This window comes from Leucopleurus acutus (assembly GCF_964270905.1).
Source record: "Leucopleurus acutus genome assembly, chromosome: 8".
NCBI lineage: Eukaryota > Metazoa > Chordata > Mammalia > Artiodactyla > Delphinidae > Leucopleurus > Leucopleurus acutus.
The window spans coordinates 45,900,935-45,927,422 of record NC_139151.1 but is presented as its reverse complement, the minus strand read 5'-3'; the positions used below and the strand labels follow the sequence as shown (position 1 = coordinate 45,927,422).

At 35.3% G+C, this 26,488-nt stretch overlaps 2 protein-coding genes across 2 annotated transcripts in view; one reads left to right on the top strand and one right to left on the bottom strand.

The window, feature by feature from the left end:
* TMEM135 (transmembrane protein 135) overlaps positions 1-26,078 on the top strand; it is a 238,509-nt gene extending 212,431 nt beyond the window's left edge. Inside the window, exons 7-15 of the mRNA XM_082844923.1 lie at positions 3,022-3,063; positions 6,008-6,154; positions 8,664-8,733; positions 11,917-12,084; positions 17,231-17,294; positions 18,278-18,354; positions 22,609-22,707; positions 23,524-23,591; positions 25,432-26,078. Coding sequence (XP_082701049.1) covers positions 3,022-3,063; positions 6,008-6,154; positions 8,664-8,733; positions 11,917-12,084; positions 17,231-17,294; positions 18,278-18,354; positions 22,609-22,707; positions 23,524-23,591; positions 25,432-25,564 — 868 coding nt within the window. The 3' untranslated portion in view covers positions 25,565-26,078. The remainder of the gene's footprint in view (positions 1-3,021; positions 3,064-6,007; positions 6,155-8,663; positions 8,734-11,916; positions 12,085-17,230; positions 17,295-18,277; positions 18,355-22,608; positions 22,708-23,523; positions 23,592-25,431) is intronic.
* LOC309965419 (dihydrofolate reductase-like) lies at positions 16,004-17,216 on the bottom strand. The gene has a single exon (XM_082844934.1). It carries the CDS (start codon positions 16,748-16,750, stop codon positions 16,172-16,174), a length of 579 nt encoding a protein of 192 aa, XP_082701060.1. The 5' UTR covers positions 16,751-17,216; the 3' UTR covers positions 16,004-16,171.
* Positions 26,079-26,488: the final 410 nt, after the last annotated feature.

Sequence of the window (26,488 nt, the reverse complement as noted above, 5' to 3'; positions counted from 1 at the left end):
AATATTTTAATAATCTGTAAATTCTCTCTTGTACCCCACATTCAAACTATCAAGAAATTCCACCAGTTCTGCTTTTGAAATACGTTCAGAGTCTTACCACTCCCCTCCACCTCTGCCACTGTGATCTAGTCCAGGCACAGTCATTTCTCCTCCTAATAAGCCTCTTTGCTTCTAACCTTGCCCTCCTGTAGTCTGTTTTCAAACCAGCAAAGTGATTATCTTAAAATTTAAGACAGATCTTGTCACTTCTCTGCTGAGAACCTTCCCAAGTCCTTATCATGCCTACAGGGCCTACAGGAATTGTAGACCACTGGCTCCCTCCACAGCTATTACTGTGACCTCATTTCCTACCACTGCTTCCCTCCAGCTGCAGTAATGCACTTGCTGTTCTCCTTACATGCCATGCAGATTCCTTATCAAGGGCTTTGTGCTTGCTCTTCCTTCAGACTGAAATGCCCTTCCCTCAATTCAGTAAGGTTTCTGTTCAAATTACCAAATTCCACCTTCTCAGAGAGGCCCTTCCTGACTACACTATGTTAAAAACAAACAAACAAAAGGCCCAACCTGATCACTGTTTCTCCCCTCGTCCTGCTTTGCTTTTTTCCATAGCAGTTATCACCACATGACATACTTACTTTTTTTTTAATCCTATCTCTCCCCCTTCTAGAATGTCAGTGGTATCAAGCAGAGATTCTATATTGTCCACTGTTACATCCTTAGAACCTAAACCAGTGCTTGCACATAGTAGGCACTCCGTCAATATTTGTTGAATAAATCAGCGAGCCTTAATACATGAATGGAGAATGTGATTTGATTTACATTATAATAACGGAATCCATCAAATAGTGAGGCACCTTTTAATGGGCTCTGTTTTGTATAAATCTTTATGTTTATATCATACTTTTTACGTTTAACACAGATTACAATAGTGTTTCATAGTTAGATTAGGGCTCAGACAATACTTTCGGTGTCAAAATGCAGGGCAGTATTACTATTTTAAAGTTTCTTTTTCTGGGAATAATTACTTTTTTGTCCTTTTGACATAGACATCTGACCCTCAATTACATTAACAGACCTTATACACATGAATGGAAAGAAGAATAGCCCCTTTTGAATCCATGCTAAGACTTTATCAATATGAAGTGCTTCCCACAGGGTTCTGCTGAAAGAACCAAACTTCCATCATAATGAAATTGCAGATTCATTTGTAGATGCCCTTTTATATTTGAAAGCTACTTTTTGATGTTTGGTCTGCAGTTAGGTTTATTGTTTAAGGTCACAAATATGCAATCATGACCAGACCAAGTTGTCAGAATCCTTTATCTATTCAGCATTGCACAAAGACAAATGGCTATCTTTTAACAATAACATACCAGAGCCAAAATTTGTTCCCAGTTGTACATAATCTTTTAATCAATCTGCTTTCTGTTTTCTAGTCAATAGACTCCCAGCCTAACCCCTCACCACCCCACCTATCTAGAAATTACTCAGTTATGGGTTTTAAATTACTGAGAAACACTTTCTTCAGCTGGAAACAGATAACTTTAAGAATTTTAATGCTATAATTTTCCCATGCACGCTTTAAGTTTAACATATGAATTATTTTGCCTTTGTCCTCATTCTATACAGAGTAGATAATTATATAGTATGTTAGCTAAATTCTCTGGTTACATTCTCACTGTTAACATGACCACAAAGTAGATTATGTTGCTTAATTGAATTCTTAAGTGCTTTAAAACATCTCAGTGCACATGGATTAAGTTTTTCCCTGAGATTCTATATGTCCTCCAATAAAAATATATATTTAAAAATTTTTAGATAGATTTCTTATATTTTTGTTCATTTCCTTTGTGACCTTTCATATAAAAGGCATACAGAAAGAATTGTCCAGTTAGATTTAAGGCTATACTTTTTGTCCGAGAATATCCAGTGTCTAATATTAACATATGTTAGAGCATCATTATATCACCAATCTTTATAATTTCTCCAAGGAATTTTGACACTGGATACCCAAAGGTTCTCTAGTAACTTGATCATACCTATAGAGCAGACCATTAAGACCAGGATAGTAACGCCCCCATTTTAAAATCTTGTTTAAATACTTTTTGCAGATGTGAGAATCCCCCCCTACCCCAGTTGCCATGTAGTTTGAGTCTTCCCCAGTTAAAAGGAATACACTGTTTTAGGAGGAGGTATAAGAGAAAACCATAACTTTTAAGTCAGATGAAGTCATTTTTTTGTTTTTCCTGAATTCTGACTACTATTTATTTTGTGACCTCAGGGAAGTTACCACATCTGGGGGGCCTCTGCACAGCTGTGGAGTAGAGAAACACCTATTCATAAGAGTTGTGGTATAATTGAATGAGACGACACATATAAAGGGCCCAAAACAATGCCCAGCAATAGTAAGCACTCAATAATATTTGGAATCTTCTCTCTGTGCTCTCCTCCTCCACCCCCTATTCCTCTTGCTACATTATCTGTTCTGATTGGGTTTACTCAGAAGTTAAAATTGTTAACTAAACTTGAAGCCTTTTTGTGCCTGCCAACTCTACATTGCTCTGCATCCACTGAATTAATAAATAGGGAGAAGTCAGGACCTTGAATTGACCTGTACATAATACCCAGCAGGTGTATGTGGTCTTTTTCTTCGCAACAAATTGCTCCCCCAGGGATTGGCTAGAATGAAGAATACTCCGCTCCCAGCCTTCATTTTAAGTCCACATGGATCCCTTAGAAGATTTACTTTAAATCTCTCTTCAACCTGCAAATCTGAGAATTGAGCCTTAAATTATGTTAATACGACATGGGAAGGCATTATCATTTTAATCATTTTGTGTAAGATGGCTTGTTCATTGTTTGTTGTTTGTTTGACCATTTGTACTGCTCAGATCATCGTCCTAAAAGAGTTTCACCTTTAAAAGAAAATCATTTTCAGGAAAAAATTTAACAGCTATTTAATACTACTACTTTGTATCTCAAAACAAGTTATTTTATCATTGTAAATTTCTATTGTTTTAGGTGCAAAGATGGTTTGAAAGGATTTACATTCTCTGCACTTAGGTAAGTTGCATATTTTATTTATCTTTATGTTAAGAGAATTTACAAGTTTTTTTTAAAAAGTAATATCATCGTACATAATTGTAATAAATATTCATTGACTCCACTATTTAAGTTGCAAGCAATTTTAAAAGTCACAAAAGTGGCTTTGTGGACTTTTCATTAACAGAGTAATTTGTTAATTTCCCCCCTAAAAATCAGTCAGTCAGCCACTATTTGGGGGGCCTGTGATGTGCCTTACAGTATGGGGTATTAAAGAAGATTACAAGAACTCTCTGTTTATGGAGCTTGGAAAGACAAAGCTACACATGAACAATTACTGGAAAATGAAGCCCTTAATTGTGTGGTACCAGATTACGGGCTTTGTTAGGGCAGGACTCGTGCATTATCAAACACATTTTGTATTACAGGCTTCGCTAGAGTCACTGGAGTCTTCTTTTCACCTCGTAGCCCATCTCTTATCACAGTAATTGGCACGTGGTCGATACTGTAGAGATGTTGGTTAGCATTAGTGTTGAATTTTATATTTCACCAAACATTTTCACATACATTAGGAAATTAAACTTTCTCTATTATTGAATAGAGTATTTTTGGTTGTGGAAATTCTTTGGTAACGATAACTAAATCATAACACACAGCAGTAATTTCTTCATGTCATATTTTTCATTAAAAGATCATGAAACTTATTAGAAAATAGCTTTTTGTTGTTGTTGCATTCACAGATTAAGTGAATTAAGTTTCACTTAAATCAAGTTTAATTAATTAAACTTAATTAAATTAATTAAAGTTTAATTAATTAAATTAAGTGAATTAAGTTTCACTGAAATTAAGTTTCAACTTAAACTGAAAGTTGGTGACAAAATCAAAAGTTGGTTTTCCTAAAGAGAAAAACTCTGCCATTGTTCCTGCATCTTTCCTTAGACTCCCAGAATCCTTGCCAAAACTCAGAATGTGTCAGATATTTGCATATGTTTTCTTCAAATCCACTTATAATGAAGAGCTGACTTGGACTCTTTGCACTTAACATTTTCTCTGTGTTACAGGAAAATATTCTGGAAAAATAGTTATTCACTCTTGCTAGTTCTGTAAGATAATAGTGGAAGTTAGGGGAATAGAAAGAGTCAAGGAGAGAACCACGGGAGAAGAGCCAGTGCAGGAATCTGAAGGTAGACTAAGGCTGATTCATCGTAGTTTAAAACATAGTTAATAATGTACAAAGTTTGGTGACTAAGACCCCAGGCCTTAGAGTTAAACAGTTCTGGGTTCAAATAATTGCTGATATTTTTGACTGTGGACAAGATGCCTTTTCATGTTAACTGTCATGGAAAGTATGGTACCTACTTCATAGTGTTTTGCTATGAGGGTTAAATGATTTAATCTTTGTCCAAGGCTCAGTGCTGTGCCTGTCATGTAGTAAATGCTCAGAAAATGCTCACTATTACGATATTCCTTTGCTAGGTATTAATTAAATATTTATTATGTGCCCGGCATAATAAATAACTAAATATTTATTATGTGCCAGGCACTGGGATATAATAACAAAGAAGGTATCTATAGTCTCACAGATCCCACAGTTTAGTGGGGCAGGGAAACTACTAAAAAGGTGCTTCCAGTACTGGGGGATTACTGGGCTGTGAGAGCACAAAGGAAGGATGGCTCACTCACTCCAGCTTGGGGCAGGGGCAGCTTCTCCAAGGAAGTGAGCTCTAATCCGAATGGTAGGTCCTGGCCAAAATAGCAACACTTTCCTTTCAGTGTTAGGAAAGGTATGAGAGATATTGTATCTGTTCTAGCATAGTTTTACCTTGTTTATAAAGAGCACCATTCACACCCACGATTAGGAACCAAATTCTTTTGGACCAGCAGTTACCAAGGAGGCACAGCTGCCATCTGGTGACAAACAATCTCATTGCACGCCCCTTACAATTTGGTAAACTAGATGTTTTATCAAGTTTGTCCTAATGAGATGGGTTGCACTTGTTGATAGTAACAATTTTTCTCTCTTTTACGAGTATTTAAATTTGCCAGAGTTCCCATGTTCTAGAATTTTAGTGTAGTGTTATTGGTCTCCTGTTTTATCTACGTTTTGTGATATTTTCTGAAGGTTCAGCAGGCAGAATTGGCTAAGGAAAGCTTAGTTATTCTTTATAAGAGCAGTGACTCTTATAGTGAAGGTGAAAACAGCAAAAATGAAAACTCTGATAACGGATACTGATTGAGTGATATCTAATGGTTGGTAATGTTTTCTTTGTATTGTCTTTGGAAAAATATAGTCCAGTTTTGACGATAGAGGAATGGTGTCTTCTCCTGGATATTAGATTTTTCCAAAGAGAAGTAAGTAGATTAGAATAACATCAAATTTAAGATCTTCTAATAATGTGGGGAAGACACACAGACTCTTAACCACTTTCTGATTCTCATTCTTTAGTTCCCTCTATTTCTCATGTGCATATAGATGACCACCTACTGTACTGCAGCTGTTTTATGACTCAAAGTGACGTTAGATATAAATTTAGAGTAAAAAAATGAGAAATGCATTCAATTGTAACTGTTAGTACATTTTAGAGAAAATAATAGCAATTTTGTCATTAACTAGTAGATCCAAGTTAATAGTTCATCTGCCTTTTTGTTTGAAAAAACTTTTGTGTAATACCTTAAAAAAGCGGTGACCTAAGTTAAAAGGGTGTTTCATCAAAGAGCTATGCTGTATTTGATTTTAAGATACCTGCACTGTTAAATAAACAGCTATTAACATTTTCCGAGTATTCAGATTTCAAAAGCCTATTTTTTAAAGGATGACTAGTTTTATATAAATTGTGGAAAATATTATTTCAAATGATAAGGTACTGTCCACAGTGTATTTGTATATAAACAAAATCAGTTTATTTTCTCACTGATTTTCTTTTTTTAAGGGGAAAAATGCCTCTCATTGTGCTCTTTTCTTTAGGTTCATTGTTGGGAAGGAAGAAATTCCCACACATTCTTATTCACCAGAGGCGGCATATGCAAAAGTGGAACAAAAGACTGAGAAACAGGAGGAAGAACCGGGAGGAACGAATATAATTGCTCTCGCCAGGAAGCTTGTGGATTCAGTGTGAGTTCTTTATCTTGATACTTTAGCACATTTTGTCACCATTTTATATAGCATTTGTACCATGCCAAGGTATTTTTGTTTTCTTTTCAGGTAATAATTTTTTTTTTTTTTTTTTACCAGAAACTGCATAGCGTTTTATAAAAAGGCACACGATGGCAAGTGAATGTTGTTTATTATTTCTAGCAGGACTATAGACCATTATCTGCCTTTAAAATAGTTTTACATGAAATCGAAATACTTTTCTGTTTCAAACTAAGCAGAGTTGCAGGGGGCTAGAATAGGGAACTTCAGGAAACAGATTACTATGTGCTAATCGAATGTTTCAAGTGTGGAAAGGAGAAAGAAAAATTCCAAGAGAGATTTAAGAAGATATAGATACAATAAGGAGCAAAGTTTAAGTGAAGGATATTTTGCAAGAGTGGAAATTTTTAGGGCTTTGGAAATAAAATAAGAAATCTTTATTTGTATGTTATACAAAGAAGTCTATTTCATACAGATAAGTCTTCATTTGCATTTCAAATATTTAAGATATTTAAGAAAATAAATTTAAAGTTTTAAAATTAGAATACCAGCCAATAAAAATAATCTTGTTGTGCTATTTTAGAGAGTGTAGAATGAGGAGGCAGTATAGAAAGTTAGGGGATCAACTACAGGAAGCTGACGCCCTTTAAGAAATCTGAAGACCTGTGTTTGACTCATTTTGCCCCTCCTGGCTTTGGGACTTTGAACAAGTGATTTAACCACTGTACATCCCAAAGTCCTCATCAGTTAACTTTATTAAGGAGTGTTGCGTGCATTAAATGAAATAACATAGGAGTTTGCTTCACTTACACGAGCACAGAGTAGGTACTCAAAACTTTTACTGAATTTAAAGACTTTGTCTCTTCTTCTGTACACCACAGAAGAAGGTAAAAGGAAAGAAAGGGGTGGTAGACGGCGGTAATAATTGTGGTAGGGGATCCCGTTAATGGGAATCATGTCAACAAGAATCATAGGGGAATGCAGAGAATGTGTGATGTAGGGGATCCCGTTAATGGGAATCATGTCAACAAGAATCATAGGGGAATGCAGAGAATGTGTGACGGGGGTGAATGAAGCCTTGGGTATCAGAGCTGATCTGGCCATGGCAGAACTTGTCAGAGTAGCCTCAGTGGGTCCATTGGTGTGAAAGCAGGTGCAGGATAATATAGAAGCAGAGCAGATGACATAGGAGACTGGCAGTCCAGCACTTGGGAAGCCATTTTAATGAAAGACTAGGAAAGATTAAATGACAGTGTAGTTGATAACAGAATTTAACTTCACTGGCAAAGAGAGTTTAATAATTTCTGTGTTAGTTCTGGTAGCCATGGCTGAGAGATGTCTTTGAAGAGGACACTTAGAAGTATGAAGAGTGATGGTTTACATAAGGCAGTCCTTCTCTGATTCACCCCTTTTCAGGCCCCTAGCTTTAATCACTCAACAACTTCGCATGACCAGATATGTCATATCATTCTAACGACATAAGGAATGAACTATTGCTGTCACCCTTGACTAGGAAAGGCTGCCCGTATACTCCAGCTGCAGTGCAGCATCGAATTTCGGAGGTCTTTATAATCAATTTGCAAATGGAATTAGAGAGCTAGGATATCACTCTGCAAGTTATTATCATAAACAAGAAAGAGTTAATGTGTTCCAACCATGAAGATAATTAATTAATTGTATTCTGAAAGAGTTATAAAGACTGCTTATTTTGGAACTGAACTCTTCAAAGAGAAAGGGGGAGAGTTAAACCCATATTAGATATTCTACTTACTTTTTTACGCCTGGAGTGAATAAACAGTCCTGGAGTAGACATACCAAATAACTAAAATAAGTGTGTCTTGAATAGTAGTCCTCCCAGCAGAAATGTTTATTAAACACTGGAAGACTAAGTTGTTTACGGTTAAATCACAACCTACTTTTGAATTCCTGCATGTTCTATTTCTATATTTATTTTAAAAACTGAATTTTAAATTCTAATACCATATCATGTTTCTTTCCCAGATGTTTTCTCTCAAATATAATTAAGTATAAATTCCTGTAACCTGAGCACATTCTCATTATGATTTTTGCTCAAGTACTGACGTCATGGATGATTTATGACCATTATACGCTACAATAAACAATTTAAAGCTTCCAAAAGATTTGGCAGAGTATAGAGATAACATATACATATTTTTCATATTTAGTCACAAATATTTACCAATATGGCTTTTCTGTTCCACATTCAAGTATTTTGACTGCAGTCACGTATTTTATACAGTGTGTCAAATGGTGAGCAGCAAAGGGAAAAAAAATCTGTTAGCTTTGCTTCTGTATGTCCTAAGAAATCAAAAGATGCACACATTTAGAAATGAGTTGATAATGTTTTCTCCTTTTTTGGTTAGAGAGTTTTAAGCAGATTAACACACACACACACACACACACACACACGCACACGCACGCATACACACACATTTTAATTATATTAGTTTTTTTGGTTTAATTTCAGATGTAAGCATGGACCAAGGCATAGATGTTGCAAACACTATGAGGATAATTGCATCTCTTATTGCGTTAAAGTAAGTATATAAAATCTACTTTAATAACCACAGGGAATATGTATAGAAAAAACTTATTTATTAAAACATAATTTCAAAGTAAGTTGACAATCATTGCTATCATTCTTCGCATTTGACTTGAAGAATAAGACACTTGTGAGAAATAGATAACAATTTAGCTTTTAGTATTCACTTACCAGATCCTTTGTTAAATAATTTTTACATTAGCTTACTTAATAAATGTAAAACTTGCAAAGTAGAAGGTGAAGCAACAACAACAAAAAAGAGAAAAAGTCACATTAAAATTAAAATTTGTACTTTGCAATGTATCCTCATTAGAATACATCTTAGAACAAGGCCCCTGGACTGTGCTGTGTGCTGGGGGATCAGCAGTCACTCACATACACTGCACAATCTGGGACAGTGGCATTTGGTTTTGGACTTGTAAAGCTGTTACATTTTTTAAGGCATGACGGTAACTGGAGCATGTCCACAGTTGTTCTACATTAAGAAAGTTAGTTATGCCCACTGACATAAATTCCCCACTCCCTAATATATTAGTGTACCAGGGCCGTGCTCTCTCCCCATCCCCCATCCCATGCCTGCCACTGCCCCCCATCCCCCATCCCACCAACTCTGAGAAGGAAGTTAATTTTCATTGCAGTTAGTCTGTCACAGGTGGCACCATCTGCTACAAGTTCTTTAGTTTTGGATGGTGCTCTAACAATCCTGATGCTTTAGAAATTTATGTTCTTTCTTACAACATCTGATCCCCACTTTATTGATGATGAGAAGAACAGAGTTGTACAGCACCCCAAAAGACAGCCTCCTGACCGTCCCTCTAGAAAGGGAGGGACTGTATCACATTAGTGCCTATGAATGTGAATGCCTGTGGCCGAGTGTTGTTGGTGGCGCACCCAGGCCAACACTTACCTTTAAAGTACTCAAAGACAGAACCAGGGGTAAAAGCAGTAGAGTACTTTTTCAGTTGTGAAGTAGTTTCTGACACATTCTTTCCAAATCTGATTTCCTGCCCCATTTTTAAAGTGGCAAAAAAGAAAAAAAAAAAAAAGAATGTTGCTGGCTGCCTCAAAGTCTACAAGCTCCCAGAGAGGGTTATTATTCCCTCCAACTGGACATAATTCTAGTTCAGGGGGAGACTGCAGGAGGGGAACTAAGAAAAGCATTTTGACTAAATTAGAGGTATTTGAGAAATTTGGGGAGAGGAGAGGTGATATTTTAAAAAAAGTATATGAGAAAGTTAGTGAGAATTACTGAGCTATGAAAAAATGTAGTCATTCTTTCAAGCGTGTACCAGTACTATAAACTTGCTAATTTATGTATACATTGTAATATTATGTCCATGAATGTAGAATTATTTGGAGATTTGTGGGTGAGGAATTTATATCACAAGTATAGCAAAATATTTTGACAGTGCACCTCATTATTCCATGGACTCAGTTACACCTCATGTTAAATCATACCCCTGAGTGAATATTCAGGTGAATTAACATTCCCCCCAACTCACTATACTCCATTCACATGAACTTTTTGTTGATACCTGCCAATCTCTTTTTTGGCTTTGTGCTTTTTGTCCAAGCTACCCGAAATGTTTTTCTCACGCCAGCTCCTTCTCTTTTGTGTCTATTTAAACGTCACATCCTCAGTAGCCTTCCCTTACCACTCAGTCTAGTATAGGATGCCCTGTTAATTTCTTTCCCAGTGCCCTGATTACTTCCTTCTCAACACTTATTGTAATCTGTAATTACTTTATGTTTATTTGTTTACTGATTTTCTCTTCCTCTGATGAGCATGGAAGCTCCATGAAGGCAAGAGCTTTGTGTCCTCAGTACTCTGTCCCCAGCATCTAGTGTGATGATCAGCACATGAGAGGCATTCACTGAATCTTTCCTGAATACATGAAAGGGTGAATTGATGGAAGGATGAATAGATCTCTTGAAAATAGTGTGAAATGATTGAACATGTGTGTGATCTTTGAACCCTTAGGTTAATATTATGATATTATCAGTGACAAGATACAGGTGTGACCACCTCATGCATTAAACAAACACTAGGCAGTTTCAGTTAAGCAAATGCATGATAATTCATGCTAATTGTTTGGACAATTTAATTTTCATGTTTTAACCAGGTATTAGGTAGTTTCAGGTAAATTAATGAATGTTTCTTCATAGTAACTCAATTTTTTTAAAAAAAAACAGAAGGCAGCCATACCGAAGATACAAACCTGACCTTTGAAACTTAGCAGCAAACACTGCTAAGAATGTAGACGTTTTTCCATTCCAGTGGGGGTGAAAGAGGGGGACGATGGGAGATCAGTATTACAGTGTATTGGCTGAATCATGTATAAAATACTATTCTTTTTGATAACATTTTGTTTCGAGATGACTGGAATTTTTCAGTCTCTCACCATTAAGTGACATCAAACTTCATTTTACTAAAGAGTGAAATGAAATTGACCAACATTAGTCATCCTTTCCTCCCTTTTACACTGTAGATAGTTGCAGGTAATATGGAGAAATGTTGACAGCAAATGTGGATTTGTGGCAAATTTGCTTTCTCGGGTTTTCTTTAGTTTACCTTAAAGCTGCCATTCCCTAGAGATGTTTCAGCTTGACACATTGAGCACAGAAGTAAAAGCCTAGATAGAATTATTTCTTTTCCTGGAAAATTCTTTAAACTTGATTGTTTAAATAGTTGACACCAAAGGTCTAAACAGATAATACAATTATTTTCTGTCAAAAGAATCTCTGTTCAAACTAATGATTAAGAGACATTTTCTGTTAAAATTTCCCAAAGCATTTGGTTTTGTTAACTATTTTTTTTTTGGAATTGCAGTGCTTTTGTTTCTAAAACTATTTGTGGTTTAGGGATTATAAATCCCAGTTATGTCAACAAAATGTCAAGAAGTAGAAGTTTGGTACATAGATAGACTTGGCCAGTGCTCGGGAGACTTTTTAAGACTTTGTAAATCATAGAAAGTATGTTTGCTGCAAGATTTCACGCTTATTTTTAAGGCAATTGTTTTAAAATTGTTTGAGGTTTAGGACTTAATTTTGAAAATGGCTGCGATATAAACTTGTCTTAATATTTTTAGTTCCGTTTTGATTCTGCAACAATAAAATTTATATCTATCTGTCTTCAAAATTTGGTTGTAAATCAGAATTTCCTCCCAATTTTCTCTAGGGTTTTATCAGAATGTTTAGCGTGGGATACTTGATCCAGTGCTGCCTCCGGATTCCCTCTGCATTTAGGCATCTGTTTACACAGCCATCCCGGCTATTTTCTCTCTTCTACAATAAAGAAAACTTCCAGCTCGGAGCTTTTCTGGGCTCTTTTGTTAGTATATACAAGGTAAGGCTTTCAGAAGAGGAAAGAAAAGTGGGAAATAAATAACATGGCTATTGTTAAAATGAGATACGGCCTTAGCTCATCTGTTTTTTGTTTTTTTTTTTTGCCGTACGCGGGCCTCTCACTGTTGCGGCCTCTCCCGTTGCGGAGCACAGGCTTCAGACGCGCAGGCTCAGCGGTCATGGCTCACGGGCCCAGCCGCGCCGCGGCATGTGGGAACTTTCCCAGACCGGGGCACGAACCCGTGTCCCCTGCATCGGCAGGCGGACTCTCAACCACTGCGCCACCAGGGAAGCCCTGTCATTTTTTTTAATACTTCTTTCTGTAGTATTCGTAAATATCTCATCACCAAATATGCACATTATGTTGGGAATAGAGGCTGGAGATATTTCTTCACTTAAAGCTTGAAAGTGTAGATATATTTGCATTTATACATAATATTAAAGATTTTCAAAAACTCATTTTCTTTTCTTCAACAATGTAGTCACAGAGAAAATATGAACTTCCTGATATTTCTAACATCAAAAGTGATGTATCTATTTGTTTTTTCTGAATAATTTTACTACCTGATTATTAATTTAAACATTTTCAGACCCTCCTAGCTGATATCAACCTTTGCTAGAAAGAGTAAGGATTTTCTCTTGTAACTGATATAAGCAATGACTTATTTTCCATCTCCCACTCACTCACTCTTTCTACTGTACTCTCTCAAATAAACAAAGTTAACATTCTTCCACCTCTTTCTGCATGTTCCTATAAATGTACCCACACATATATAATAAGCACCTACCTAAACACATATATAGGGATCATCTGTGACATAACACTCTGCGATTTGAAGTAATGGCCTTTTGTTTAATGGGAATCACTAATATGTAAATCATATTACTGACATATTTTATTAAACATCTAAAATTGATATTCAAAATTTAAAGGTAAAATGTGTTAACTAAGGTCGACCTGTATGCATGTGCGTGCATGTGTGCATGTGCACACACACAGTTGTTAAAAGAAAATGCTGGGAAAAACTGAATTCTGGAATTATCTTGGATAAGATGGTTCTGTTTCATTTTATGATAAAGTTTACCTATAAAAGGTAGATGTGGAGAAAGTATTTTGAAATGGAAAGGAAAGAGTGGCAAACTATAAACTATAGTTAATCACTTGTTATGAAATATTACTAACACTGAAAACATTTTCAATATGGTTTGACTAGGAAGCATTACTTATATCTTTGAATATATACAAGAGTTAATAGGGCAGAATATTGGTGATAATATGTTTATATTCACATTCTTTTTCATTTCTTGTGTCATAGAGTTTGTATTTACTCTTAAGATAAACCCTTAAATATTTATATGTGGATTATCTCCAACATTTTTAGCCCAGGTTGGTTATTCGCCACCATCCAGCATATCTGAGAGCCTAGGCTTTTTTGTTTGTTTACATTTTTGCTACTTATTTGCTTAGGTAATATAAACTAATGGTAATTAAACTAAGGAAAATGCAACTGGGTCAGAAAATCTATTATAAGAAATATTCATACAGCATGTTCCAAAGCCATATGTGATTTCTGAAAAATTTATCAATTTTTTGCATCTTCCTAAGAATGTAATTAAGAGAAGGTCAGGCAAACAAACCTTATTTCTTCTGTGTCTTCTTGGTGAACTGACCCTTTTTCCATTTTGTAATGTTCCTCTTTATCCTGGTAATATTCCTTGTTCTGAAGTCTACTATGTCTACTATTAATATAGCTACTTTTGATTATATTTGATGGTATATTTTCCTTCTTTAATCTTTCTGTGACCTCAGTTTAAAGGTTGGTTTCTTTTAGACCACATACAGTTGGTTCTTACTTTTGTATCCAGTTTGGTAATCACTGTCTTTTAATTGGTGTATTTAGACTCTTTACATTTAATATAGTTATTGATATGGTTGAGTTTATATCTGTTTGTATCTACTTTCTTATTAGTTGTTTCATATTTGTTCCATTTTTTCTTTGCTCCTCTTTTTTTTTGTCTCCTTGATTTTGGGGGTATTTTTTAATGTATTTTAAATTTATATTAATTTTTTTGTATTTTTTATATTCTGTCATCACTATTGACTTATTATTTATATGTCTTTTTAAAATTTAGTGACTGTCTTAACATTTATAATAAACATTTTTAATTTATTGGTCAATATTTTCAAATAATATTATACCACTTCAGTATAGTGTAAGGATCTTACCACATCATACTTGTAATTCCTCCTTCCCATCCTTTGTGCAATTCATTTATCTTTTCATATGTTATAAACCCCACAATATGCTGTTGCTATTTTTGTTTTGGACCAGGAGTCAGAAAACTTTTTCTGTAAAGGGCCAAAGAGTAGATATTTTAAGCTTTGTGGAACATATGGTCTCACTCATAACTATTCAGCTCTGATGTTATAGTGTGAAAGCAGCCATAGACAATATATAAATGAATGAGCATGGCTGTATTCCAATAAAAATTTAGCACACTGTATTAGAATTTCATATAATTTTCACATGTCACAAAATATTATTGTTTTTTATTTTTATCCATTGAGAGGTGTAAAAATATTCTAGCTTATGAGCCATGTAAAAACAGGTGGCAGGCTAGATTTGCCTAGTGGGCCATAGTTTTCTGACCACTGCTTTAGACAGCTGATTCATTTTTATAACAACTAAAGGTAAGAAAAACATGTCTTCTAAATTTACCTTCATTTTACCATTTCCAGAGCTCTTCATCTCTTTTTTTATACCTAAATTCTTATCTGGTATCTTGTTCCTTCTGCCTGCAGAATGACCTTTAACATTTCTGGTAATGCAGGTCTGCAGGTGGTGCATTTTCTCAGCTTCTCTCTGTCTGAGAGAGTCTTTTTTTTTGTTTTTTCCCCCCCACACATTAACATTTATTAAACATTTTGAGTATTATACACAATTTGCTTCTTTTGCTTAGCAATTTTTGGCGTTTTTCTGTCAGTACTTTGTCCTTTTTAACTGCTGCAGATGTTACATTTTATAGACATATTGGTTAGTTATTTCTTATTTATCAACATTTGGGCTCTTTCCAACTTTGAAAAAAAATGTTGCAACAAATACTCTTGGCTCCATTTCTTTGTTCAGGATTAATTTCTAGAAGTGCAAGTTCTGGGTCCAAACTCAGAATATTTTGAATATTAATTGATATTGCTAACTTACACTCTAAAAAGGTTGTCCCAATTTATAAGGCAGAAAATGCTCTTTTTTTTTTTTGGATACTTAATCTAAATCTTTGATGGGTAAAACATGTTTTAATTTTCATTTTTTAATTCTGTGAAGTTTAGTTTCTAACTTACTAATTTTGGTTTCTAGCAATATTCATTCTCAATTTATTACCTCCTTGAATTTTTAATTTTAGCCATTATGCTTGATATTAGATTATTCTTTTTTGTAAAGAGCAGCCACTTCTTGTTTTATCATTGTAACATCTCATGGAATCTCACTGAAGATCAGAAACAAAGTCTTTTAAGGTCTCAGACCTTCCCTTTTAACCACCGAAAAGGTAGTGTCATACCTGCCTCTTTACCATCCGTGTGGAATATCCTGGCGTTCTCAACTTATTGACTCCTGGTCTGAGTGAACAGAATATTTTTCACAAGTGTGATATAGAGTAATTCACAGTCCCTCTTTTGATCTAATTTTAATAACTGAGTGCTAGCTCTTCTATTTATAATCTATTTCTGACCTTTGGACCCATCTGCCTAACTCCTAGCTCTATAGGCTCTGGTTTCAACTTATGCTACCAGGGGACTCTCCCACTTTGGGCTGTCTTGGTAGATATTCTACCCTAGGCCAGTGCTGGTAACCTATTCTTGACCCTTGATGGTCATTCAGGCAGTTACCGCAAGAAATGTTTCACGAATGGTATCTGATACAGTCTAGTTAAGATTAATGGGTAATAAAGGTACTTTGCTTAGAAATAATTATCCATAGATCTAAAGTCAACAAAAGTCTTTACAACAAAAACTACATAATTTTTTTTGGGGGGGGCGGGGAGGAGGAGTCTTGAAATAGATCAGAAATAGATCAGAAAACACTTTCATATTAACTGTTCTTTTCATATTCTTCAAATATGCCTTTCTCTTCCTGGACATCAGAAGGAACACCTGGATATTCTGGGAGAAGTTTATATTTTTCCAAATCAGTTTCTGGAAAAAATGTGTCACTTTCAAATTCCTGCGTGATCCTTGTCACAAATAGTTGAAGATGGCCTGGCCTGTTCATGGCTTCCTTGTAAACTGAACTGTGTCCCACTATCCAAACCATGTCCACTTTATTTGTTAATTCTGGTTGCTCAATAAGTTTTAAGGCATCATCCAGACTTTTGGCAAGAAAATGAGCTCCCTGTGGAGGTTCCTTGAGTTCTCTACTGAAAACTATATTAATTCTGTCCTTTAAAGGTCGATTCGTCTCTGGAATGGAGAAACAGGTCTTCCTACCCATAATCACCAAATTCTGTTTACCTTCTACTGAAGAAGTTGTGGTCATTCTTTGGAAATACCTGTATTCATTCCTGAGCAGGGGCCAGGGCAGGTCCCCGTTCTTGACGATGGCTCGTCCCCGATCTTGCCGATGTTCTATGTTCTGGGACCCAGCAACGATGCAGTTTAGCGGACGAACCATGACAGCAGCAGAAAACACTTCCGAGCTAGCACGTCACACCGATATGGGGATTACCCGCCAGCTTGGTGCGAAATTTCTGAGAGAATCTTTATTTCACCTTCATATTGAAAAATGTTTTCTCTAACTATAGGATTCTGACTTGACAGAGTTGTAGCTTATCCAGCTTTTTCTCCTTGTTAGAATGGGAGTGATACTTTTCCCGGCATTCTACATCTAAGCAAAAGTAGAATTTTTGAATTCATTTTGAAAAATCATTACAATGAAAATTTTATGTATAATTTCTTAATAGGGTCTATCCAAACAGTAACGTTATAACAGGTTACTGTTCATAATTTTCCCAATCATATATTCAGTTTGATTTAAATAATATCACCAATTTGCCTCCAAGGTCAGCTAATGACTCACCCATTACAGATGTTACATGCATTTTTTTCCTAGAACTGAAACAACTGAAGTCATTGTATTTTCTTCTTGATACAGGGTACTAGTTGCTTCCTGCGCTGGGTCAGAAATCTGGATGATGAACTGCATGCCATTATAGCTGGTAAAGCAATGATAAAATACATATATTACTGTTGCATCAATCAGTAGTAGGAATGAAGCAGACATGGTTTTCAAATTCATCTGATTTCTTTGTATCTTCCTTTCTCTGTAATAGAATCCCCATTAAGGCACTAGTACAAACATTTTGTATTTGTGAAGTTTAACATATCAAGGCTCTCTTGCCATCTGATGTTTTGGGTTGGCAGTATAATGACTCGGGTATCTGTCCTGCTACAGGCCAGAAATTCTAGGGAAAATGTGTCACAAAAGAACATAAAGACTTAAAATATTATATAAGTGACTAGTGGAAGTGAAGTTAGATTTCTTAAAATATTCTGATTTTACCACTGGCAAGTGATGTATTTTTTAATAATAATTGTTTTAGGAACTCAAGTAATTTTATAAAAATAAAAACTAAACATTTTCTGTGAGTTCAGTATATGTATTACTTAAGTTAAATAGACAATTTTTCAGATATGTACTAGTAATAGCCCTACTATTAGTATTCCAGGCCTCCTACCACCTTGGTTTTCCATTTATAGAATGAAAGCAATGGAGGGAAGTGTGATGACAGCACTAAACATAATTTGAGCTGTTAGGAGAATAGATAATGACTATTTCCACTTAAAATCAGAAATGGTACCAGTAACCTTTAAAAAATTATTTTAAAAGATCATTGTATTTGGCAAGACCACTGCTGTTTTTAAAAGTTAAATTTGGAATGTAGTTTCTTGTGATATGTGTATCAGAACTGTCGTTCCTAACTCTAAAGGTCAATGTTTAAGTTTAAAAATATGTGATAATAAATAAGAATTCACCCCATTTTAATGTCATCACTTATATTACTGTCCTTGATTTTGTTGTGACAAAAGGCAGTGCTACAAATCAGTTCTTTCCTATTTAAGTGAATCAGCATTTCTGAGTGACTTAATAACAAAGAAATACTTTGAGTTCTGATCAGTTTTGCCTTATTTGTTGTTTCAGGATTTTTGGCGGGAATATCAATGATGTTTTATAAAAGCACAACAATTTCCATGTATTTAGCTTCCAAATTGGTAGAGGTAAGCAAACATTTTTAAGCACATACAACCAAAGGATACAGAGCTTTTTAGCTGCTTTAGTAGTAGAAGTTTCAAAAGCAAATTCTAATCCTATAAAAGTACTTACAAAGTCAGTTCTCCTATTTCTTCTTTTTTCTTTGTGTTATTTTCAAATATACACAAGCATAGGAGGAATAATGTGATAACCCTCATGTACCCCATCATACAGCTTCAACAGTTAACAGCATTTGGCCAATCTCCTTTCACCTATACTGCTCCAAACCCCCAAGTACCAAGTTATTTTAAAACAAATCCCAGAGATCAAATCACTTCATCCGTAAACAACTGAGGAGAAAGAGTCCTTAAAAAATAAAACTAAAGAATAAGGACTCCTTAAAAACAAACAAATCATGAATGCCATCAGGGTATAATCAAAATACATGTCATTAATTTTAAAAACCTGGTAATTCTTTATTATTATCGTTATCCAATTAGAGCTTGCATTTTCAATATTACCTCACAAATGTCTTTTGCAATCCCTTTGTTTTAGTTGAGATCCAAAGTCTCTTTTTAGTTTATAATAGTTATCCCTCACCCTTTCTTCTTTTCTTCCCCCTTTCTTTTTTTCCTTGCCATTTATTTGTTGATAATCTAGGTTATTAATTCTTTGGAATTTCCCACATTCTGGATTTTGCTGATTGCATCCTCACTGGTGGTGTTATAACATGTTCCTTTAACTCATGTATTGTCTGTAAACTGTAAATTAGATCTAGAGCCTTAAGCAAGTTCAGGTTCAGTTTCTTTTAGGCGGATGGTAGTGGCAGAAAAACTTCACATTTACTGTGTGTGTGAATTCCTATTACATCACATTAGGAAACACAAAAATGTCGGGTTGTCTCTCTCTTTTTTTTTTTTTTTTTGTGGTACACGGGCCTCTCACTGTTGTGGCCTCTCCCGTTGCGGAGCACAGGCTCCGGACACGCAGGGTCAGTGGCCATGGCTCACGGGCCCAGCCACTCCACGGCATGTGGGATCTTCCCGGACCGAGGCAAGAACCCGTGTCCCCTGCATCGGCAGGCAGACTCTCAACCACTGCGCCACCAGGAAAGCCCCTGTCTCTCTCTCAACCACTGCGCCACCAGGGATGCTAAGATGGATCAGTGGGCTCAGTGTTGATAGAGCCAACATAAGGTTCCCCATCTTTTACCCTACTTTTCTAGCAGCCATTAATGACCAGGGTTTATTATTTCACTGAGGGTTGCAAAATCATCATAATCTAATATTATTGTTTCTTCTGCATTTATTAGTGGGAATTCTTCATAAAGAACTTTCCCTTTCAGCTGTTTGGTTACTGTGAGATCGTCTGTTCACAAAGTCATAATAAAGTGCTTGATTACTTCCCTTTATTTGCTAATGTTTGGAATGAGTTAGTCCCTAGCATCCTGCAAAGTTGACCTGTAAGTCTTTGTTGTCAGGTGTCTTTATGGAGTTTAAGGTATTTGATTTGTTTCAACCTATTGCAGTCATTATGCTCAAATTGCCCCATCTTTGGCCATGAGAGCCTCTTCAATTTGACTCCTGTTTCTTTTTTCACGTAATGCCGGTATCTTTGATAGTTTTCTTGCTTTGTGATAAAACAAGATATTCCAGGCTCACCTGGGTGGTTTCCTGCTCCAGACATAGAATCAGCCTTCTCCAATGGCACCTAGTTTCTTCTGGTGAGAAATGGTATTTAGAAAACTTTAGTTTGGGTGCTAAAGGTTTTTTGCTCCTAGGCTAGTCATTGTTTCTTGGCCTTTCCAGTGAACAGAGTTAGAGCATCCTATTTTTTTTCCCTTTCTTTTCAGAGAAAGAGAAAATAATTAGGAGCACACTGATGTTTTCAATTCAAAGTTCAGGTTATAGATTTTATTTAACTTGTTTGAATTTTAAAAAGTTTTATCTCACTAAAAATCTGTGTCCCTAATGACATTAAGAGAATTACATATTTGTTTTATCCAAATGAGAGACAGAGAGAGAGAGAGAAGGAGGCAGGGGAGGAGGCATTTATTTTTTCTCAGTGCCTTTGGAAGCCATTGGAGAGCTTTAAGCATGGAAATGACGTGATTTAATTCACATTTTAAGAAGAATATTCTGGCTATTATATAGAGAATGGATTAGAGGCAAGACTGGAATCTGGGAGAAAACCGTTAGTCTCAGGCAGAAAATGGTGGCTTGTGTCAGGATGGTAGCAGTAGAGATGGAGAAAAGTACACAGATTTGGTGTATGGTTAGGAGATAGAGTTGGCAGGACTTGCTAATAGAGAGGAAAAGGGGAGTGAGAGAATATATTTTTTTGCCCTAGCTGGCAAAAAATATATTCTTTGACATAGGGGCCATCCAACATTGAGATCTAGTTTGTAAAATGTTTCTCTAAATGGCTAGAGGTTTTAAAGCCAAGCAGTGGTATCGCTGTTTCTTATATCAACAGATCGTATCTGATAAGTGTGCTGATGAGAACTTTTTTTTAAATGCAGGAAATTAGAAGTATAAGCTTACTATGTCCTTTGTGGAATTAATGACTATGGTATAATAGGCAATCATTTTCCTATGATTGAAGTTAATTTTATATTAAAATGATATATTACTATATAATGCGTCTTAAGTAAACATCACCTGTATAGGCAACTTTTTTCTTGGAAAAAATTATTTCCAAGACATATTTATTGAGTATCGATTATGTTCCCATTACTGTGGTGGTGCTGGTAAGCATATAGAAGTATAGGATACAGTCCCAACTCTTCATTAACTTAGACTCTAGGTCAACAGATAAGTTTTATTGTAGGAAATAATTAGGAACATAATGATCCCATATATCAAGAGATACCTGTTTCACATAACATTTCTATGATGCCATTCTACCACATCTGAATTTCATTTTTGTTAACAGGAATACACTACAGTATATCTGTACCTTGTAATATATTATCATATAACTTTCAAAATAATGGCCCATGTTTATCTTGTTACTGAAGTAGATTATAAATCTCTTTGTACATATCTTACGGATTGAAGTTAATTTTATATTAAAATGCTATATTAATACATAATATTAATTAAAAATCAGCTGTATAAACAACTTTTTTCTTGGAAAAAAATTATTTTATGTTCTTTATTTCATGGTCTACTCATGTCTTCTTAAAGCTCCCTCCAACCTATTGAAACACCATTCTGTCTTGGTCAGCTTTCCACTTTTCTTACTTGTTTCACTTTAGCATCCCTACGTTCCAGAAAACCCATTTCCATGAATTATCCTTTGTTCCATCCATATAAATTTGCTGGAAATTCCCCATACATGTCATGTATTTTCACCCTGTTTGTTACCCCTGCTTTTCCTCTCTTATCTAGTTGTTGACGTTAGGCCTCTTAGAAAGCAGCAGTATTAAAAGTGGGGTCAGCAGACTAGCGCTGGTCTATGAACTGTTCATTACCGTACCAGTTCATGACAAGGAAAGGATAGAAACTGAGAGGAAGCATTTGGAAACCTTATAGCAACTCGATGGAGTAATTTGTTTTTTGAATGTAATAGTGAAAATTTGGTTCAATTCTAGTAATTCATTTTTATTGTATTATAAAAGCATCAGGCCATGATAGTTGGAAATTTTGTTTTTTAAAAAGTGGTTCTTCACTGCAGATGGTTTGAGATGCCCACTACTCAATGTAGTCATTTCTGAAATTCTCCTTGGTCCTTTGTCATAGACAGAGTAGTTGCTCCCTCCTCTGGGGAGCCTATATATATATATATATATATATATATGTGAGATAAACATAGATATACATACATACACATGTGATGATCTACACATCTAATCAATATAGATATCTTGTAACCTTATTAGAGTGTGTTAGTTATTTCTTATGCGCTAATTGGGTTTACACCAGTACATGTTTAATGAATGAATGAATAGATCTAACAGAGAAGGGAAGACTTGGGCATTGTACAAACAGCAGTGAAGAATAAATAGCATGAAAGAGGTAGAAATAAAGTGCTGTTGAATTTCACAGAAAAGTATTATTACTGGCATCTGGGGTTTGGGGTGAGTGAATGAGGGAAAGGGAAGGGCTGACACTTAACATGTCAGGGAAGTACCTATGATTTGAGCTCTGAAAGGATTGTTAGGATTTTGAAAGGTAGAAAAAATAGTTGTAGATAGGGAACGTATCACTCCACCTTATTGGTAATGCTATTTAAAGTTGTTTTCTTTATAAATCTTGCGCTATGTGCTTGTTTTGCAGACAATGTATTTCAAAGGTATTGAAGCAGGAAAGGTTCCCTATTTTCCCCATGCAGACACTATCATCTATTCCATCTCTACAGCAATTTGCTTCCAGGCAGTAAGTATAACTTTTTCAAATGAGAAGTAGAATTATTTCTGTTTCTAGTGTATATATTAAACCAAATGGGGGAAAAATAAAGGCCTGGGAACATTTCCAGTTTTTACATTTTATGCTTTTTTTTTGTTTTGTTAGCAAGATAGCTTGCAAGTTTCAAATCATTAAACATGTTACCTTAGTGGGCTAGGTCGTGTTTTATGAACACAACAATTTTTAGGTTTAAGTAGAGTGCAATTTTTGTAGGAGAATTATCACTCTAGTACCTTGGCTAGAATACCCTAACTTAATTTTACTTCAAAGAAAAGATACCATGGGCATAAATATGAATAATTGCTTTTCCCCAGTGTTACTCAGGCAGTGAGGATAGGGGTAGAATCTAGCTTAATAGAAGCATCGTTCAATCTCTTTAAATTCTGCAATCACCGTTATTGATGTTAATGGTCTTAGGGCTTTTGCAAAGTTTGGGGGACAGCTTTTACTTGCAGTTTCTCACAGTCATGCTGCCAAGTTGGTAAACTTACTATAACTAGCAAAGCGCCGGCTATCTAATGGGCACCTAGTAAACGCTTCCCAATGATAATAACTATTAACTCAATTATTATTCCATGAGCAATATTCCTATTTGAAGGCATATTTACAAAGATTCTTGAGAGTTATCAACTTAAACATTAATACATGTTTTTGTTACTACTGTCATCACTGTCGTTAAATAGAGTGAGCAATAAAAATAGAGACCAATATGTTCTGTTGCCTAAGACTGCTGATAATATTTGCTGTTTACTAAAAGAAGTCTCAAATTGAATATTCTAATCTTAGGCTGTCATGGAAGTTCAGACCTTACGACCATCTTACTGGAAGTTCCTTTTAAGGCTCACCAAGGGCAGGTAAGTGACTGAGATGTTTTAACTGGTCATAGAAAAAAAGCAATTTCCATAAAAAAGATTTTGAATCTTTTCGTTTACTTGAGGGAATATTCTTTCAGTGGTAAAGTAGGTATCTAGCTATAAATCAAATATGACCTAAAATTTAATAAGAATAACATGGGGCATTCTTTTAGTGAACATTATTTTGACTATTTTTTTCCCTATATTATTTTAGATATTTTAAGTGTTGTAGATTAATATGTTGACTTGCAAACTGCTGATAGGTTACTATATAACATTCTTAAGTCTCACTTTTAAAATCTTTAATCTCTTCTTTTTGATTAAAAACATTACACAGATTCATTAGAAATCATGCCTGAACAATTGACTGATTTTCACTTTGGAAAAATAATCATATTCTTTTGCCTGACTTTGTAAGCACACTTTTCTTTGCCTTTACGATCATATTCTTTATTGTTGTTGTTGTCGTTAGCATTTCCTGATTATAATCTAATTCTTTGGGAGGCAGGCTGACCTGATAGAAAGACCATGAGCTTGGGAATTGAACAGACCTAGGTTTGACTGCAGTTCTGATACCCTTAGCTGTGTCACCGGTTGGGAACATTCTTTACCATCATGAGCCTCAAGTTTCTTTCTCTCTTCAATGAAACAATAATACATTGTGGGAAAATCGAGATGTTTGTGGCAGCCTTTAGGCACCTAGTAGGCATTCAGTAAATAGCAGCTCTCATTAATATTAGTAATAGCGAACAGTTGTATCGTGCTTACTGTGTCCGAGAACTGGTTTTAAGATACACACATACACACATACAACATACATATACATACATATGTGTTTAATCCTTAAAGTAGCTCTGTGAGATAGGTACTATTAATATCTTGCTTTCGCAATGTGAGGAAACTGAGGTGCACGCAGAGGTTAAGCGCCTGCCAGAATCACAGAGCTAGGAAAGGACGGAGCTAGGATATGAGCCAGGCGGTCCGACTGCAGAGTTCTTCCTCTTAGCCATGACACTGTGTATCCTCTATATTATTAGTATTTAATCATTTCTTTCTTTGTCATTCAGGTTTCTTTGCACATCAATGAGTTTAACCAGTTGATTATTTCGGAAGGGAACATACTTTGGGAAGGATCTGAAAATCACATTTATTGGCTCTTGGAATAATGATACTGGCCAATAACTCAAAACTAATTTCACCTGGGTATCTTCCCCAGAAAAGAAAGGCTTATGACCAGGCACAGAGACACAGAAGGTCCATCCTGCACATTAGCTAAAATATATGTCTTTTAAAAATTTTATATCTCTTAGGTTAGGTGATGGATAAAATGAGGGCTGTGTTTTTACTATGTTGTGTCTGTTAGAAATTTGAAAACCTATATGCTGTTTGCCCTTCAGTCACATTTGGATGTATTTTCTGTTGACTGTGAGACGTTAAAATTTCAATTATGAGAGGAATCACGTTTAACACCTTTGCTTGTCAGTAAATGTTAGCACATTCATTATACATTTAGCTTCTTGTGATTTTATTCATCAGAAAAATCACAATGAACCTATTTTTCTATTTGACACAATCTAGTGGAAAGGATTCTGGAAGGGTTTGAAATAATGATGGTAATCTCTGGGGTTTCAGTTTGGGGGATTATCATCTTTTTAAAGAATATACGAGACAGTGAATCTCGAGGAAGAGCATCAAAGTGACTTTTGAATCTGCCATTGAGTCTTTTGCCATGTCAGCCTTTTCGGTCTTCCCATCCCATGAAAGATAAGTCACATGGAGTGAATCATCTTCTTTTATAAACTTCATTAAGTACTTGTTCCCTGTGTCCTCTGTTTTACAGATTTGCCGTTATGAACCGAAAAGTCCTTGATGTTTTTGGTACTGGTGCATCTAAACACTTTCAGGATTTCATCCCTAAGTTGGATCCAAGATACACAGTTGTAACACCAGAGTTGCCCGTCGAGTTTTCTTGAAGATGACCGTAACTTATTAATGTGACTTAATGTTTCATTATTTTGTCCTAGAGAGTTAATTATGTTGAACACAAAGAAGGGGGCCTGAGCTTGAACGTCAGTGTTATTTCAATGAGAGACGCTCTTTTTTTTTGTTTTTCTTACCAATCAGAAATACAGAAGCTTTTCAGGAAAGTGTTGCTTAATAATTAAGCTCCCTCTATAGCCAGAATCTCATTCTGGATCACTGTAATGGTTGACATTATGATATATTATTATCGATTAAATTATATCCACAAGCAATATTAAATAATTATGTAGAAATGTAGTAACAAATAAGAGTATACTTAAAATTACTTTAAAAGATGTTTTACTTCATTCCGATCTAATTCTTGGTTAAAACTAAGAATATTTCTACATTTTAGGATACAAAGGATCACGGGTACATGGATTTGGTCTGTATTTTTTTTTTTTTTTTAACTTCTGAATTGGTAACTATAGTAGTGAAATGTTATGGGTATGGAGTAACTCTTCACAGACAGTGCTGCTTTATTTAGTAGAGAGCAAATTAATTGGAGAAAGTGGCCATTCTTAACTTCAGGGATGCAAAGACGGGTATCATACTGTTGGGATAAATGCCGTGGTATCCGTGCTCTTTTTCCACTGATACCTTCATCTCTCTCCATGATTAGTTGGGTTCTTCGGCAGCCAGTGAACCTATGTATTAGTGACAGGTTAGGAGCAAATGGAAATTGACGTATGTGATAAAGTTGAAACGTATGTTTTAATCTTTTACAGAAGCATTACACTTGAATATTCAAAAACAAATGAAGTTACTTTTAAACCTCCTGTAGGTTTATTATGTTTGTCTTCATTTATAAGGGCTGAATTCTTCATAGCTAAGTTTGTACGCTGTTGTCCATTTAGAAGGGATCAAATTCTATG